The sequence below is a fragment of the Podarcis muralis genome, chromosome 4 (genome assembly GCF_964188315.1).
Source record: "Podarcis muralis chromosome 4, rPodMur119.hap1.1, whole genome shotgun sequence".
NCBI classification, from domain to species: domain Eukaryota; kingdom Metazoa; phylum Chordata; class Lepidosauria; order Squamata; family Lacertidae; genus Podarcis; species Podarcis muralis.
In genome coordinates, this window is record NC_135658.1 from 7,209,330 (window position 1) to 7,228,341 (window position 19,012).

Here is a 19,012-nt window from a genome sequence, read left to right on the forward strand (position 1 = left end):
TTCCAGGGATATTATTTTTTATGGATTTAGGGGGCAACTGCCCCCCTAGCTACGCCAATGCCCAGATATCCTTTTGGAGCGCGAGGCTCTTGGCTGGACTCTGAGCATTTCCCTCCCTTGGGCAGAAACCAGAGGAAGAGCTTTCCCCTGCCCAACTGCTCTTAGATGACCCTCAAGGCAGCGGGTCCTGAGTTCTAGCCCTGCTGAAACAATTACACTGGCTACCAAGGAGGAACCAAGCAAATTTCAAAATAAATAAATCCTATTCTCATCATAAATGAGTAATACTTTCTTATGCATGATTTTTATGCTAATAAAAAAGTATGCCATTTCCCTTTCCAGAAATGCTTAATTGCTAATTCAATGGACTGAAAATGGATTGTTGTTATTTTTATATCTAGGGAAGCTTTTAATATTTGATGGACTATTGAATTTTAATATTTTGTTGGAAGCCGCCCAGAGTGGTTGGGGAAGCCAGCCAGGTGGGTGGGTATAAATATATTATTATTATTATTATTATTATTATTATTATTAATTGATCAGGTGAGTTTTCTCCTTTCGAAAGAGGCAGGTGGAATCTCCACGGTTGCTAATAGCATAACATTGAAAGGTTAGTGAAGTATGGGGAACCCTAGAGCATCTGCTTGGCATGCAGAATGTCCCAGTCAGTGTAGACCAGGGGTCCTCAAACCATGTCCCATGGGCCAAATCCAGCCTGCCAGGGTCCTGAATCTGGCCTGCACGGCCATTTCAGAACCCGCCAAGTGTCCGAGGCTGAAAGCATCTTGCCGCCCGCTCAGTCAGTCCCCGTGAGGTAAACGCCACTGGCGTGATGGCGGCTCTACTAATGAAAGCCCAGGGGTTTTGCCCGGGGACGGGGAAGTGTTGTCTTTTGGCTTGAAGAGAGGAGTTGAGGTTCCTTATGTTTACTTGAAAGGTGGGAGAAGGAAGTATAGTCCTATTTCTGTCAGTGGCACAGCGGTCTTTCCATGCATGTGGTTTACATGCTCTGAAAGTTGGGATCTGTTTTGATTTTTAAAATTTAAAAAGGTGGAGTGGAACCGAATATTGACCATCTTTTTAGCCTGGGGAAGGGGTCAGCATCCTTTTTCAGCCGTGGGCCGGTCCACCATCCCTCAGACCAAGGAGCGTCTCCACCCCCATCGTCCAGCCTGGACACTGAGGTCCAGCTCCGAGAGCCTTCTGGAGGTTCCCTCATTGCGAGAAGCGAGGTTACAGGGAACCAGGCAGAGGGCCTTCTCGGTAGCGGCGCCCACCCTGTGGAACACCCTCCCTTCAGATGTGAAGGAAATAAGCAGCTATCTTCTCTTTAAAATACATCTGAAGGCAGCCCTGTTCAAGTTTTTAATATTTAACGCTGTCCTGCTTTTAACACTTGACTTTGAGCGGCCCAGAGTGGCTGGGGAAACTCAGCCAGATGTGCAGGGTAGAAAAAATTATTATTATTATTATTATTATTATTATTATTATTATTATTATTGGAGCCAGACTATGGGGGGGGATGAATGAATTCCTATGCCCCACAAATAACCCAGAGAGGCATTTTAAATAAAAGGACACATTCTACTCATGTAAAAACACACTGTTTCCCGAATTGTCCGCAGGCCGGATTGAGAAGACGATTGGGCCGCATCTGGCCCCCAGGCCTTAGTTTGCCTACCCCTGGCCTGGGGAGCCATATTCTGGTTGAAGGAGACCAGGATTGGCCCCCAAGGCCTGGGGTGTCCCTCCTCCCTTGCAGTAGGACTTGGAATCCAGGAGAAAACTCTTGGAATAGCCTTGCCAGGTGTTCAGGGAGGGACTCACCTGTCCCCATGTCCTTCTCTTTGCAGATGTGCTGTGGTTGCACATCCCTCCCCCAGAGGTGAGTATTGGAGAGAACCAGAGCAGGTACTCAGACCTGCCCTCCTTGCCCCCCACTCTGCACTCTCGGATGTGGAGAAGCCCTCCCTTCGTGAGGAACTGACTTTTGTCTTTCAGCTGCTGGAGAAGATCAGCTGTACCTGCAGGAGGTGATTCACAACTGCCAGGCAGCTCAGCTCAGGGGGCTCTGAACCCAGAAGTGCTCCAAGCAGGAGACAGCCAAAGCCATCCTGGTGAGTGATGGGTGGTGTGGGGGACCCCCATGGGGAAGTGGGGGAGGGAGGGGCTTTGGGGGAGGGGTTCTCCATCTGACAGAGAGGAGGACCCTACTGGCCTAGGTTCACGTATCCCGTTTGAAAGGGGAATCATCTTAGGGACTTCCTCTGAAAATCTGGGTCAGGAATGCTGTTCCCGGAATTGACAAACACACAAGATGTAACCGGCTGTGCATTCACATAAACAATACTCTTTTATACATTCTTATCACAATATCAAAGGTTTATCTTGCACATAAACAACACATAAATTGCAATAATATAGACGGAAGTCCCCAGTAAATCAGTTCATTCAAAAGACCAAATGTCTGCTAGTTTCTGTTCCACATACGTTCATAAAGTCCAAATTGGAGCCTATTACAGTTCCACAGTCTTGACAAGGATTTCCGGAATAATGCCTTGTTTCGCTCTCATTGTACATCCATTGTACATATTCTAAGTAATATAAATGAATGTAATGTCACAATTCAACATATTTTAACAAATTAACAAACCTGTGTATGGATCAAGTTTGCTCTACATTTGTTGTTTTAAAGGGGTCACTTAAAGAAGAAAACCTTACAGCTGCAGATTTCTGTCACCTGTAGCTAAAATCAATGCTGCGCCTGTCTATATACATTGTAAGACTTGTTGTTCTCTGAAGAAACCACTGTGTTAAAAGTTCTATTATCTTGATACTTCATATATGGTATGAACTTTTAAAGCACGATTGTTTATGTAATTTTAATTTGTTAAATGATCTAGTGGTCGATCCACAACTCTGGTCACTGCTCCCTGAGAAAAGCTCAAGAACTCTGGGCAAAGACAATGGTTAGATCACTGGCAGGATTTTTATTACTGGGAGTAGATCTCAGTCTCTTGGAAGTTCTGGCATTGTGGCCATTTCAAGGTACTAGCACAACTTTAATTGGCACTCATCTTTTGTTGATATTAACTCATTTTCCAGTATTTTGCTATTAACATCCTAGCCGCTGTTGTTGTGTAAAGAAACTCTCTTTTATTTTCATTTGGTATGCTTATTGTAAGAATATAAAATAGGAAAGCTTTGGTTTTCTTTAAAATAAATAGCATTTATTTTATTTTATTTTATTTTCCCTTTGGGGACATGTCCACCTCATGTGGAATAAGGTTCCCTCATTTTGTCTGCATCTCCAACATTTATTGCTGATATTTATTTATTTTGACTGATTTGGATGGGGTCAGGTACCATCTAAAAATCAGATAGCATGTGGTGAATTTTAATTCTTTTTTCATAATTTCCCCCATTTTTCATCTTCATTGGATAGCCACAATCGTGTGCCCATTTCACCAGCACCTCCTTCACCTCCTAGTCCTTAAGGTTCCAGTCCAGTAACAATCTGTGTGGTTTTGATAATATCTTTGTATTATTTAATAATATTATTTTTTTTTAAAAACAACCCGCTGTTGTTCTCTCAAGTCCATTTATTTTTTGTCTGGAAAAAATTGTTTAGCTGGTAATCTATCTTTTTTACTTTTGTTTTCCTTTTATATTTTTCTTTTTTGTATTTTTAGCATATAATAACAGTCGTAATTATATGGAAATGTGATAATATTGAAATGAATAAAATGCTTAACTCGCCAAGATTTTTATTGTTTGCGGCTTCCCAAGAAAACTCAAGGAGATTCTCTCCTTTTTGGCTTTTACCTCTTACCTTTATAACTGTGTCTTTACGTCCCAAAAGTCCTGCCCCACCCTCCCGCTTACAGGATATCCCTTCTACAGATGTCAACGCAGACCCAACGATGGAAAGCCCTCAGCCCAATTCCTCGTGACCACAAGACTATTTATTACCTGCAGCAACAACAACAAAAGACACCAGAGTGGCCACAGCTATCTCTTTCCAAAGCATATAGACTGACAGGGAGGGGGCTGACAAAGGGGAAAAAGTTGAATTGCAAGCACATTCTCTTACCTCTTAAACCTCAAGACTCGGTGCCCCAGGATTGAAAAGATATGTAAAAGATCACGATTGCCTCAAGATATGCAACTGAGATTTCATTAGTATGTTGTGTGTTATTATGTAGGAATGCTGTGTCTGACAGTATGTTATTTCCACAAAGGGGGGATTCAATTTTTGTGTATAATTGTTTTTATGTTCAATGTATAGTGTCTTATTGCCTACACCCCAATGGAGGATTCTCATGCATTTTAAGCTTTCTAATAGATCAGACTATTGCGGAGTCCAGTATTGAAATTAGATCAATTTTTGACCACATTTCCTTGTTCCACCTGGCACTCTGCAGTGTGCCAACCTTCTCTATCCATTTTTAAATGGTTTCAAATTCACTTCGCCAAGACAAAGCTTCAGGAGCCATTAAACAGCAGATACATGAAGGTGTATATGCTTTGACTTAGCAGGAATGGTCCCTTATAGAGTTAAAATGACTAATTTGAACAACTGCCCTTTTTAGAATGGTTTTTCACAGACATAAAAGACAGAGTCGGTTTTGTCTTCCCAGACTTTAAATTATATTATGAAGCTGCATGCCTGATATGGATTAGGGACTGGGTGAAGTTGGAAAAGCAAGAAGCATTAGAATTGGAAGGACATGACAATAGATTTGGCTGGCACGCATATTTATGGCATGGGAAAGGGAAGGTACATAAAAGTTTTTATAACCATATAATTTTGAAATCACTAACGAGTGTATGGGAGAGATATAAAGATTTGTTAGAACAGCAACCCCCTTGGTGGCTTTCACCACATGAAGCTTTACTGCTCAAACCACTTGGAAAGAAAGGAAAGTGGCTTACCTATGCTGACTTGTTAAAGGATCAAGAAGGAAAATGGAAACGAAGAGATTACGAGGAAATAAAAGACCATTTTCAGAGTTGGTTACAAGAAGACAATAAGAAATGATTTCGCTACACAACATCTAGATTTCAAAAGGAAGTCGTAGAAGGGAAAGGGAAGTTGCTGAAAGGTGCATATAGTATTCTGCTAGAATGGGAAACAAAAGATGAAGAGGTGAAATCAGTCATGATTAAATGGGCACAAGATATAGGTCATAATATAATGTGGGAAGGGAGGTTTTCTTTCTGGGGGGAGGGGAAAATGGGGGGAATGAGGATGATGTGTTTTTTATAAATTGCTGTTGAAATTCCTAATAAAAAATATTCAAAAAAAAAAGTTGAGAACCATGGGGCTATATAAATTCTAATTGGAATCAGTTTGAATTGGGCAAGTGTATCCAGGCTGCAATTATCTTTTTGGTCCCTTAGGAACTGTGGGGTTAGGCTCTGCGATCCAGAGCCTGTGGAGTCCGATACTCTTACGCTGCGACTCAGCTTCCTGGACTTGTAGCAGAGAAACACAGCTTTGTGCTTGTGTGTGTAAGCATGCAGTAAACAGCATCTATACACAGCCACTTTCTAATCTAAGCAGCTTTATTTATGTACAGAAGCAAAAATAAATCATCCGTTCTTGGAGCGGCAGATATCGCTACTCCTTTCGTCTTGGTCAGAAAATGAAAGCAGAAAGACAAATAAGAGATCTCGGATGTAGGGATCTCCACCCCTCAGTGGGCACAACACAAGACTCTGAGCTGTTTTAACCCTGTAAGCTCTGATTCTCCTCACACCCCCTCTTGTCCTGCACTGCTGGGGCTCGTAAGCATCAACACTTACCCCCAAAACAACCCTGCACAGAATTCACTGTGCCTCTGGAAACTCAAAGGTTTAGTAAACCCATCTGCCAGATTCTGCTGGCTTGGACAGTACTTCAGCATCACCAAGCCTGACTGGACATTCCGACACACATTTTGGAAACGTATGTCCAAATGTTTGGTTCTGGCCTTAAACTGCCCAGACTCTGCCAACTTCAGACAGGGTTGATTATCCTCCCAAACAGTGACGGGCAAACAACAATCCCCGCAGATTTCTTGGACCAAACACGTGTAAAACTCTAGTTCTCTGCAAAGCTCTGACAATGCACTGAATTCAGCTTCAGTAGAGGAAAGCGCAATGAGACTCTGCTTTTGGGACTTCCACCCAACTAGAGTGTCCCCAAACTTTATTCCCATCCCAGGCACAGACTTCCTGTCTTCCAGATTCACCCAGTCGCTATCAGTTCAGTATGTAAGCTTGGTTTCACCCTTAGCCAACAGTTTGAGGCAGAAATCTTTGGTATCCTGCAGGTAACCCAGCATCCTCTTGATACCATTCCAGGCACTCACACTTGGCCTTGTGGCTTCCCTGCTGAGCAGATTGGTAGCAAATGCTAGCGTATGTCTGGTCTGCTCCACTGGGAGAGATACAGCAAACTACCCAGAGCTGACTGAAAGATCTCAGTGTTTTCGAACTCGGCACATTCCCCTAGCTGACTGTCTTTCACGTAGCTTGTCTCCATGGGTGTACTGACCCCTGCACATTCAGACATTCTGAACTACTCAAGCAACTGCTCAATCTGGCCTTTCTGACTGAGCAAGAAGCTTCCATCCTGGGACCTATCTATCTGGACGCCTAGGTAAACTTTCACTGGACCTAGGTTTTTGAGTTGGAAATGTTTTCCAAGTTCTGTGGCAAACCCTTGAACCTCTTTCCCTGTCTTTGCCACATAGATTGTATCATCCACAAAAATCAAGACCACCTCCTGTGACTCTCCTGGCCCTTTCAGGTACAGGCAGCTATCAGCAAGACTCCTCTTGAAACCCATGCTCTCTAAGGCTTCGTTCAGAAACAAGTTCCAGTTCCCGGCCGATTGCTTCAGACCGTAAATGGACTTATGAAGCTTCCACACTGCATCTGGCCTATTGCTCTCAAGCCCTGGAGGAGGATGCATGTACAGATCCTCCTGGAGGTCTGAGTTCAAATAGGCTACATCCACATCAAAGTGATGCACCTGATGACCTCTCTGTGCAGCAATGGCTAAGAGCATGCACAGACTTTTACTTCTGGAAGTAGGAGCATACACCTCAGTGTAAGGCAGCAGTTCCACTGCGTAAACCCTCTGGCTACCAGCCTAGCCTTGTACTGCGGTTGTCCAGTTGCTGTGGGTTGAAGACGGTAAACCCGGCGGCTGCTCACGGCCTGCTTGCTTGCTGGCAGCGTCGTGATGGAGAACACACCTAGAGACTCCATTGAGTTCATTTCCTTCTGCACTGCCTCTTGCCACTTCCTGGCTTCCTCTTCAGGCAACTTCTGAACTTCCTCAATACTCTGGTTCACACTGAGCCACACCAATCCACACGCTAGTGACCTCAAACCTTTCAGGTGGTTTTCCTTTAGTAGTGTGAGCTGAACACCTCAGCACAACCTCAGGTACCCCCTCTGACCCACTAGGGCCAACTAGTGTGTCCTTGCTCTCCCCTCTGACTTACTGCGCATTCTGGATTTCTCAACTGGATTTGTGGGTGAGGAGGAGCACTCTTTGGCTCTAGCTTAACAGCTTTAGGAGATGCCCTTTCCTGTTCCTGCTCTGGGTTGGGACTCTGAGCCTCAGCAGCAAGATCAGTTTCTACCTTTCCTTCATCAGCAGAGTCAAGCAGACTCTCTGAAAGAATGTCTGGATTCCCATGTATGCATTTCCACCCACTCTGCTCACAGAACTCAGCACTCCTGCTGACTAGAATCCTAGACTGATTGCCTTCTAGATAGGCAAATCTCCACCACTTGGTCCCTGGCTCATACCCACAAAGGATCATTCTCTGGGACCTAGGGCCACCCTTTCAGTGTTTGGCACAAGGACCCAAGCCTCACATCCAAACACACGGAAGAAATGCACCTTGGGCTTAGAATAGAATCATAGAATCATAGAGTTGGAAGAGACCACAAGGGCCATCGAGTCCAACCCCCTGCCAAGCAGGAAACACCATCACAGCACTCCTGACATATGGTTGTCAAGCCTCTGCTTAAAGACCTCCAAAGAAGGAGACTCCACCACACTCCTTGGCAGCAAATTCCACTGTCGAACAGCTCTTACTGTCAGGAAGTTCTTCCTAATGTTTAGCTGGAATCTTCTTTCCTGCAGTTTGGATCCATTGCTCCGTGTCCGCTTCTCTGGAGCAGCAGAAAACAACCTTTCTCCCTCCTCTATGTGACATCCTTTTATATATTTGAACATGGCTATCATATCACCCCTTAACCTCCTCTTCTCCAGGCTAAACATGCCCAGCTTCTTGCTGTGCAGCAGAAAATAGGGCGTGTCCCCTACTACAGAACTGTAAGAACGGTTCAGAGTGAACGATGTGGATTTCCACGCTTCCACCCAAAACCACTGGGGCAACCCTGTGTCAAAGAGCATGGCTTTGGTTGCCTCCTGCAGCATTCTCTACCTGCATTCTGCAACTCCATTCTCCTGAGGAGAATTTGCTACAGTCAACCTGTGGTGTATGCCTTTCTGGCAGAAGAAGTTCTGCAACGCAGAACTGGTGAACTCTCCACCGCGATCTGATTGAAAGCCCTTGACCCGCAGTAAGAACAGTAGTTCTCACTGCCGTTATCCAGTCTTTCACCAAAGCAGCAGCCTCTCACTTGTGCTTCAGAGAGAAAATCCACCCATTTCTGGAATAATCATCCACCAGAGATAGCACAAATTTGGCCCCGCCCAGACTGGCAACTGGCATAGGGCTGCAAAGGTCTGCATGGACTAGCTCAAAAGGTTTTGTGGTTACTCTGTCAGACCTAGGATAAGAGCACGTCTGAACCTTGGCTTTCTTGAAGGCACCCTGCATTCCAGGTATTTGTCACATGCCTTCATCTTGCACCCCTCAGTGCACCCTGGGACCTTCTTCACATACCCCCAGTTGATATGTGACATTCTCCGGTGCTAAACGCCATGATGGCACCCATCATGAATGGGAAAGTTACCACACTGTGCTTGTGCATCCTCAGTGGGACCTTTACGTGCAATAGGCGATTCTAGCACAAACAGCCTGTCTTTGCACTCAACACTGACCAGTTGTCGCCCACCTCTGGAAATGGAATAAACATTATTTTCAAAACACACTTTGAACCCAGCATGGACAAGAGAGGAAACAGAAAGCAAACAGCACTGCATCTCTGGAACGACATAGGCCTCAATCTCCGCCTGTAATAAAGAACAATAAACAGAGCCAGACATAGCGCTTGGAACCATCTGCAAGAGTTACACTTCTTCCAGTTTTCACAGCCTTGCAGTTCCACAAAAAACCACTAGATAGCGATGACATGAGGTGGTGACTGGCCCCACTGACAATCACCCAGCTCAGCACGTGGCCCTGGTCACAGTTTTTCACTGTTGCCATAGCAGCAGCCAAATGATACTGTGACGACATGTCGCTGCCAGTTTCCTTGAGACCTTTTGAGGCTTCCCACACTTGGCAGCTCCTGTTATCTGGTTGCCAAAGAAAACGGCCTTGGAGACATCCTTGGCTCCACTGGACAATTCCGGACCAGGTGGAATTCAGAGCTGCACCGGAAACGCATCGGGAAGAAAAAGCTTTCAGTCTCTTCACTTCTCCCTTCTCCCTTCACCCCCACTCTTGGGTGCAGCACAGCCTGGGCCTGCTCACCCTCCAGCTTTCTGCCTGTAATGCCTATAATGGCAGCAACTTTTTAAAAAAGTAATATTTTGAGCTCGTAGTTCAATTTCCCAGCAGCTTCCCTTGCCATGGAGTACACTCCTAGCATTCCATCTCCTCTACCTGTGGCATTGTTCAGCAGTGGGGAAAGTGACCTCTTCACACCGGGTGTCCATTTGGTATGGCCCTTTCCAGGTTTTTTTCTGCCCCTTGTGTTTCTCTTTCATTTGCTCTCCTATGTGTGTTACCAGTAGAAGCCACAATTCTGTGGGTACTCTAGGTGGTGCAGAAAGTTGGCAGCTATTCCCTACACCCACAGGTCTCAGGATGGTTACAACATAAAAAAACAAAATAAAAACACAAAACACCACATTTTAAAAGGGCATTAAATGTTAATCAGCCAAAGGCCTGGTTAAAAAAGTGTGGATTTGCCTGGCTCCTAAATCTGTACAATGGTTTTTCTAACCTTTGTATGGATTCTTTGATGGGAAGTAAGATTGGCCCTCTGTCTGAAGCTTTTTCCACATTCCACACACTGATATGGTTTCTCCCCTGTATGAATTCTTTGATGGGAAGTGAGATTGTGGCTGTGACTGAAGCTCTTTCCACATTCCACACACTGATATGGTTTCTCCCCTGTATGAATTCTTTGATGGGAAGTGAGTTTGGAGTTCTGAGTGAAGCTCGTTCCACATTCCACACACTGATAGGGTTTCTCCCCTGTATGAATTCTCTGATGCTTAGTGAGATAGGAGCTCTGAGTGAAGCTCTTTCCACATTCCACACACTGATGGGGTTTCTCGCCTGTATGAATTCTCTGATGCTTAGTGAGATAGGAGCTCTGAGTGAAGCTCTTTCCGCATTCCACACACTGATAGGGTTTCTCCCCTGTATGAATTCTTCGATGGGAAGTGAGAGAGGGGCTATCAGGGAAGCTCTTTCCACATTCCACACACAGATAGGGTTTCTCCCCTGTATGAATTCTTCGATGGTAAGTGAGACCGGAGATCTGACTGAAGCTCTTTCCGCATTCCACACACTGATAGGGTTTCTCCCCTGTATGAATTCTTTGATGGTAAGTGAGACCGGAGATCTGACTGAAGCTCTTTCCGCATTCCACACACTGATAGGGTTTCTCCCCTGTATGAATTCTCTTATGGGAAGTGAGATCGTGGCTCATTCTGAAGCTCTTTCCGCATTCCACACACTGATAGGGTTTCTCCCCTGTATGAATTCTTTGATGTGAAGTGAGATCGGAGCTCTTCCTGAAGCTCTTTCCACATTCGACACACTGATAGGGTTTCTCCCCTGTATGAATTCTTCGATGTGAAGTGAGAGAGGAGCTCTGAATGAAGCTCTTTCCACATTCCACACACTGATGGGGTTTTTCCCCTGTATGAATTCTTTGATGGGAAGTGAGATGGGAGATCCGACTGAAGCTCTTTCCACATTCCACACACTGATAGAGTTTCTCCCCTGTGTGAATTCTTTGATGGGAAGTGAGAGAGGAGCTCTGGCTGAAGGTCTTTCCACATTCCATGCGCTGATAGAGTTTATTTCCAATGAGATTTTGTTGATGGGAAGTGGAATTGGAGCTCTGATTGCAGCTTTCTCCACACTCTAAATTTTTACACAGCTTCTCCTCTCTGGGGATTTTATCGTGGTCACCTTTGTTCACAATTTTCGATTCATCACAATCTGCAATGGAGACAAAAAGGGATTAGAGCCTCAGGAACAAATGGAGAAGAACTGAAGGAAGTTGGGCTTGTGTTCATTACCTGTGTTGTTTGTCATTAACCATCATATTTATTATTATGTTCTGATGAGTTGTTGAATGTTGGTTTGTTTGATATACAGTAGTGGTCAAAATTGTGGAAGACTTTTGGAAAAAAGTGTATTTCAGAGTTTTGATGGCTTATAACACCACTTCATTTGGAGTAATATCATAAAATAATATATCAATGGAAAGACAATTTAATGAAGACTGCAATTCAACAAAGGTTGTTCAATTACCCATATTCTATCAAATGTTATAGTCAAATAACCAGAAAAAGGAAGCACAACTTGCTTAGGTTGACTTTTGTCAGTGTGTTATGTGATTGCTGTCAAGTTGGTTGGTTTTTTTTTTTTTTTTTTTGTTCTTTCATTTAGTGAGGTTGTAAAACATAATAAAATTATAGAAATGGCACAAAGAGTTGACTGGTCACCCAGAAAGCAATGTAAAATTGTAGCATTAAGTGAACAGGGCTACAGTTATGAAGAAATTAGATGAAAGATTGGGGAAAACTTAACCAAAGCTGGCATTTCGATATTATTGAAGAGGTATAAGGAGACTCAGCAACTATAAAATCAGACTGGTAAAGGCAGGAAAAGGTGCACAAAGGCAAGTAACGATCGAAGAATAGAGAGACTGTCCCTACATGACAAAAGAAAATCATTTTGGTGTATACAAGATGACATGGCGAGATGTAATGTGAAGTTGAGTGCAAGGACTGCTCTAAATGTTAGAATTCTAAGGAAAAAGCCATTGTTATCTCTCAAGCATGAGTTTAACCAAACTGCGGGAGGCAGTGGAAGACAATAGGACCTGGTGTGCTCTGGTCCATGGGGTCACAAAGAGTCATACACGACTAAACGACTAAAGAAAATCTCTCAAGCAAAGGTTGAAAAGATTTTTTTTAAAAAAATAAATTTTATTAACCGGCCAATCACATCAAATCAAACCACATCACATAAATTCCAAATTACAGAGCCGAATTTTTAAATTTTGTTGGGGGGTCCCATACTTCCAGATCCGAGGAAGTATTCTGATCTAATCCTTACTTCTGCATTAATGTCCAAATCAGTACAAATAAGTCCAAATAGATGTTCAAACAGTCCAAACACATATTCATAGTTCTTTCCAATCTTATCTTGCTGTTTCCACATCACTTCTTAATCATATATTTTCTCTTTGTCCTTTATGGTGTCTTCTGATGGTCTCCTTAAGCCGATAAACTCCGATAATACTCCTGTGTGGATTTCCCGTCGTCAATCCTCAATTCCAGATGGTTCCCATAAATCGTCACCTTCGGAGATAAGATCACTTTTTCCCTTGTAAATTATAGCTCTGTCGCTCTTAAGACCTCTTTGAGGAGTTTCTCCCATGATGTAAGAACGCTCTCTTTCACTCTTCCTCCTCCCGGACTTAGTCCTCCGACAGAGCTTCCCAAAATGGCGACGGGATTTTTGACTGCGTCAGAACAAAGCTCTTATACATTCCACAGTCTCCTAGAAACATGCTTTGGTTCGAAAGTTTATCTCCACACAGCCTTAGATTCACAGCTTAAGTCCTTAAAACCTCATTTCTGGCTTTTGCCTCTTTTCCCCTCCCCCTTCAGTCCTTTGCCATACCGTATCTTGAAGTGTCTTCTCATAATTTAAATCTTATTTTTCCAGAGACCTCTTCTGTTGCAGTCTTCACTCCTCCTCATTTCCTGAAGCATGTGCATTCCTTCGTGCCAAATTGTTTCTTTTGAAGTTCTTGCAGCTAGTGGCGCAGGTCAGAGACAGCGTCCAGGAGTGCCGAGATCCCACAGGAGGGTTTTTGTGCCTAATGCCCCCATCCCTCTCAAAAATTCGGGTGTGGTATCGGGCACAGCAGGCAAACGGCCCCACTCACCGTCTTGAGTGGGTAGGGAGCCTAATTACTCCCAACATAGCCTCCAAATTACCTCCTGTGGGTCGGAGAGATGTTATTGTTGGCCATCTTCCTATGCGCCCCCTAGTGGCCCCCACAAAGGTTGAAAAGATGAAACCCATGTTAATTGGACGCGGAACAATGGGACAATGTTTTTGGAGGGATGTGACCCAAATCTCCTTGCTTGGTAGTGATGGCATGAAATACACAAGGGGAAGAATCAGAGAAGATTTACATGCTACTTGCATTACACCAACCGTGAAACACCCAGATAGTGTGATGATCTGAGTTTGTATGGCAGCAAAAGGTGTGGGCATAATTTTCATCATTAATGGGAATGGAAATGCCCCCAAATAAAAAATGAAATACTTTAGCCCAAACTGAAGCCTTCCGCAGGTGATCTTTACTAAGATACTGAAGCATTTATATATATTTATATAAATATATATTTATGTATTTACTTTCTTTTTTTAAAAAAATAATTTTTATTAAGTTTCATATTACCGAATTAAACACATCAAACCAATTAGTCCAAATTATAACAATACATATCATGTAATCCAATTATTTTCCAAATTATAAATTTTTGTGGGGGGTACCCATGCTTCTTGATCGGCAGGAGTCCAATCCTCGAATATTTTCTGCTGCTTTCATATTAAGAATGATATTTCCAGTCCCTTCTTCTCAATCCTTGTCGTTACTCATTTTCCTTTTCATTCACCTCCGAATTGCTCCACAAGTGGGTTGAAAGAAACAGTCTTGTTTGTACTTTTGTGTGGGCTTTGTACTGCTCTCTCGTAAATCCCAATAATCCAGGCATTTCCGCTCGAGCAAGCAATCGCCATCTTGTTGTTCCGATGAAATACAGTCCAAAAGCTCGCTCTTTAACTTTCCTGACCTGTTGCATCGTAAATTAGTCTTTTTCCAGGAGGGCTGCCCCTTCCAGTTCACAATCTCATCGAAAGTAATAAATCTTCGGCTCGCCCTCCCCAAGACCAAACCTCCTGCAACACAGGTCTCGTATCAAATCTCCATTCTAACTGCGTCACAAAGAGAGCCCTTCTTTCCAAATCCTTTACAGAGTAAAACCTTTAAATTCATATTATTCCCACACAGTTCCTTTTTAGTCCCATTTGCCAATTAGTTGCTGTGATGGATATTCTAAGAGGGAGGGTTATTAGTTAATCACACAGAGCAAAAAAAGATAAAGTCATTCCCCCCCTTTAGTTCCGTTGCACTCCAATCCACATACCAGCATGTCGGTAGTTCTTTGATGTAATCTTCCGTCTCAGTCTTCTTCATTTCAATGGTAAAATTGTTAGCAGATAAAAACCTCCTGCCTCTCTTGAAGCCTGTGCGTTATCTTTCACCAATTTTTTTCCTTTTAAGTAACACAACTAGTTTTGCTCCTGGAAGTAGCTTCGGAGGAGTTCTGAGGCGCGCCGAGGGTTGTGCACCCAGTGCCTCACGCCCTCCTTCTTCCGAACTCGGGGGTGATTTATGGCAACAGCGGGTAAAACTGCATCTCTCCCCCCTGGAGAGATGAGGGAGACTGATTTACTCCCCATAATCAGCCTCTAATTACCTCATGCGAGCTGGATAGATGTTAATATCCGCCATCTTCCAAGGCGCCCCTAGTGGCCACCTCCTACTTATATATTTATTTTCTATTTCAACAGGATTCAGCTCCATGTCCTGTTGCTGCTGTGTGAAAAAGGTGCTTTCAAGATAATCCTATTCCACTGCCGGAATGGCTTGGGAATAGCCCAAACATTAACCCAATCAGAAATCTATGGAGCCGACTAAAGAAACTTCTTTGTTAGAAGCAATCCAGCAATAAAGCCCAATTAATTCAATCTTGGTTTCACATTCTTACAGGTGCAGAACTAAAAATTTGGTTCACTTCATGGGAAAGCATTGTAAGGCCGTAATGAAAGCTACAGGTTACCAATGGTTACCAAAGGTTTCACGTTTTTTCTTTATGACTGCTGTTCTAATAAATACTCCTTCTTAAAAGCAATTGCATTACATTCTTCATTAAATTGTCTTTCCAGTGCTATATAATTTTATGGCATTATTCCACACAAAAGTGGTGTTATGAGCCATCAAACCTCAGAAATACACTTTTCACAAAAGGTTTCCACAATTTTGGCCACCAGTATAAGTTGTTCATTTTAAAATTAATGTTCTTTTTATATGGAATCAGATTATTATTATTATTACTATGGGCAGGGTAGAAATAAAAATTATTATTATTATTACTACAGTGGTACCTGTTCTGGAAAAGATTAAGTTTGTAAACCGAGGTACCAATGTATCATCATCATCATCATCCTCATCACTGCTACTACTACCTGAGATTCCATAGCTCTTCTCTGGGATGGATTTTGTTTGGCCCAGTCATGGCATCCCCTCCATCTCCAATGTCAGTTCTTGTTATGGCTTGGTCTCTCCCACAAACGTGAGACGACTCTGGCTGTTAATAATTTCAGATTTATTGCTAAAACAACAAACTTGGACGGAGCTCCTCTACTCATCGTCCTCCCCACAAGATGGAGTTGCCCAGACTGAGCTCCTCCCCCTTCCCCAGCACGGAAGCCCCCACCTTCTCTTCCAGTATCTTTAAATTTGGCAGAGAATGCTTCCTGCATTCCAGCGTCTGACTCACTCCTGTAGCTCTCACACAGCTGTCTGTCACTCTCGCTCTCTTTTTCTTCTCCCCTTTGTTCAGAGCTCAGATGACAGTTCCTCTCCCCCTCCTCTCTGCCTTCCGCTGCTAAGTCTCCTCTCCCTAGGCCTGCTTCTTCTCTGGCTGGCAGCACCTGAGCTTCGCTGCCAGTCGGCTCTTTGGTCAACCCAAGACTGACAGGGGCAAAAACAAAAACCTGAAGCTACTCAGCTTCCCTAACAATTCTGAAGCTGACGTTGAAGATGGCCTGGGAAGTTCAGACCAGCCCAATTGTGGTAGAAAAAGGAATAATTTGAGGAAGATTGTTCAAAGACAAAACTGTAATTTTCTCTTTTTTGGGGGGTGTTAGGTTCCCAGGTGTTATAGGGGGTGCTGTTGAGCTCTGTAAAAATATATGAGGTTGGGCCCATAGAGGTATTTTTTGAAGTTCCAGGCAGATATGACGATCCCACAGGGAGCCTTACCAAGAGAGGCCATGATCCCATGATTCTCCTCCATGACGTGCTTATGCAGAGCTCTCTGGTCAGGATCCAGCAACGCCCACTCCTCGTCCGTGAAACGAACAGCAACATCTTCAAAGCACAATGAACCCTAAAAGAAAAAGGGAAATGTCCTCCTCTGAGACAGCAGAAATATGATCTGCTCAGTTGTTTCCTCCCTGTAATAATAATTATTATTATTATTATTATTATTATTATTATTATTATTATTATTTATACCCTGCCCATCTGGCTGGGTTTCCCCAGCCAGAACTCTGGGCGGCTTCCAACAAAACACTAAAATACAACAATGTATTCAACATTAAAAGCTTCCCTAAAGTGGGCTGCCTTTAGATGTCTTCTAAAAGTTTGGTAGTTATTTTTCTCTTTGGCATTTGGTGGGAGGGCATTCCATAGGGCGGGTGCCACTACCAAGAAGGCCCTGGGCCTGGTTCCCTTTAACTTGGCTTCTTGCAGCGAGGGAACCGCCAGAAGGCCCTTGGCGGTGGACCTCAGTGTCCGGGCAGAACGATGGAGGTGAAGACGCTCCTTCAGTTATACTGGACCGAGGCCGTTTAGGGCTTTAAAGGTCAGCACCAACACTTTGAATTGAGCTCGGAAACGTACTGGGAGCCAATGCAGGTCTTTCAGGACCAGTGTTATGTGATCTCGGCGGCCACTCCCAGTCATCCGTCTAGCTGCCGCATTTTGGATTAGTTGTAGTTTCGGGGTCACCTTCAAAGACAGCCCCAGATAGAGGGCATTGCAGTACTCCAAGCGAGAGATAACCAGAGCATGCACCACTCTGGTGAGACAGTCTGCGGGCAGTTAGGGTCTCAGTCTGCGTACCAGATGGAGCTGATAAACAGCTGCCCTGGACACACAATTGACCTGTGCCTCCATGGACAGCTGCGAGTCCAGAATGAATCCCAGGATGTGCACCTGGTCCTTCAGGGGCACAGTTACCCCATTCAGGACCAGGGAGTCCCCCACACCTGCCCGCCTCCTGTCCCCCAAAAACAGTACTTCTGTCTTGACAGGATTCAACCTCAATCTGTTAGCCGCCATCCATCCTCCAACTGCCTCCAGACACTCACAGAGGACCTTCAATGCCTTCACTGGTTCCGATTTGAAAAAGAGGTAGAGTTGGGTATCATCCACATACTGATGAGTACCCAGCCCAAAGCCCCTGATGATCTCTCCAGCGGCTGCATGAGATGTTGAAAAGCATGGGGGAGAAGACAGAACCCTGAGGCACCCACAAGTGAGAGCCCAGGGGTCTGAACACTCATCCCCCACCACCACTTTCTGAACACAGCCCAGGAAGAAGGAGCAGAACCACTGTATGACAGTGCTCCCAGCTCCTCAAGACGGTCCAGAAGGATGGTATCAAACGCCGCTGAGAGATCCAGCAGAACTAGGAAACAGCTCTCACCTTTGTCCCTAGCCTGCCGGAGATCATCAACCACTGCAACCAAGGCAGTTTCAGTCCCCATGATGAGGCCTGAATCCCGACTGGAAGGGATCCAAATGGTCCGCTTCTTCCAGGCGTGCCTGGAGTTCTTCAGCAACCACTCGCTCAATCACCTTGCCCAAGAATGGAAGATTTGAGACTGGTCCATATTAGCAGCATCTAAAGATGGTTTTTTAATAAACGGTTTAAAGACCGCCTCTTTCAGCGGGTCTGGGAAGGCTCCCTCACAGAGAGAAGCATTCACGACCCCTCAAAGCCCATCGCCCAGCCCTTCCCGGCTAGATTTTATAAGCCAGGATGGGCAAGGATCAAGGAGACAGGTGGTTGGCTCACTCGTCCAAACAGCCTGTCCACATCCTCAGAGGTAACAGATTGGAATTGATCCCACGCAACTTGACTAGACAGGACACTAGCACTCTCCCGCCCCGGCCCTGCTCTACGGTGGAGTCTACCTCTTCCTGAATCTGAGCGACGTTATCTGCAAAAAACTTTGCAAAATCATTGCAGGAGATCATGTGGCCCATACTGGGCCCCAATGTAGCAAGTGGTTCCACTAAATTGCGAACCACCTGAAAAAGTCTCCTGCTGCTGTTTTCTGCAGATGCAATAGAGACGGAGAAGAAAGTCTTCTTTGCCGTCACTACTGCCACTTGCTAGGCTCAACACTGAGCTCTAACCCGTGTCCAGTCAGCTTCAGAATGAGTTATCCGCCACCAGCGCTCTAGCCGTCTCAGCGATTGTTTCATTGCCCTCAGATCCGTGGGAAACGACAGGGCTGTCCGGGCTCCATGCAATCGAAGAGGGCGCTTCGGAGCCAAACAGTGCTTGACATTGCTCCATCCCTCGGCCTCTGTCCCCACAAGGCAGCTTCCCCTGACCTGATCTGGTTCCACAGCCACTGCTTCCCTTCTGTCCCCAGGAAAAGACGGATCAGGAGGTCTTGCCGGCATCCTTCTGCCACCTGCACGAGAAAAAAGGTAAACAGGATGCCTGGATTGCCGGCTTATCTCA

General features: G+C 44.6%; 1 protein-coding gene and 1 long non-coding RNA gene across 2 annotated transcripts in view; one reads left to right on the forward strand and one right to left on the reverse strand.

Moving 5' to 3' along the window:
- LOC114595519 (uncharacterized) overlaps positions 1-19,012 on the forward strand; it is a 128,508-nt gene that overhangs the window by 40,858 nt on the left and 68,638 nt on the right. The window lies entirely within an intron of this gene.
- On the reverse strand, positions 2,321-18,980 carry LOC144327643 (uncharacterized). Its single transcript, XM_077928069.1, has 3 exons — positions 18,880-18,980; positions 16,513-16,639; positions 2,321-11,378 (listed from the first exon to the last, which is right to left on the reverse strand). The coding sequence occupies exons 1-3, from the start codon at positions 18,949-18,951 to the stop codon at positions 10,120-10,122; spliced, it is 1,458 nt and encodes a 485-aa protein (XP_077784195.1). The 5' UTR covers positions 18,952-18,980; the 3' UTR covers positions 2,321-10,119.

Excerpts from the sequence above, each read along its gene's own strand:
- LOC144327643 (XM_077928069.1), bottom strand. The coding sequence starts at position 18,951 with ATGCCGGCAAGACCTCCTGATCCGTCTTTTCCTGGGGACAGAAGGGAA. Across the intron at positions 16,640-18,879 it reads TGGCTGTGGAACCAGATCAG|GGTTCATTGTGCTTTGAAGA; the intron begins GTCAGGGGAAGC and ends TTTTTCTTTTAG. Across the intron at positions 11,379-16,512 it reads TGGGATCATGGCCTCTCTTG|ATTGTGATGAATCGAAAATT; the intron begins GTAAGGCTCCCT and ends TCTCCATTGCAG.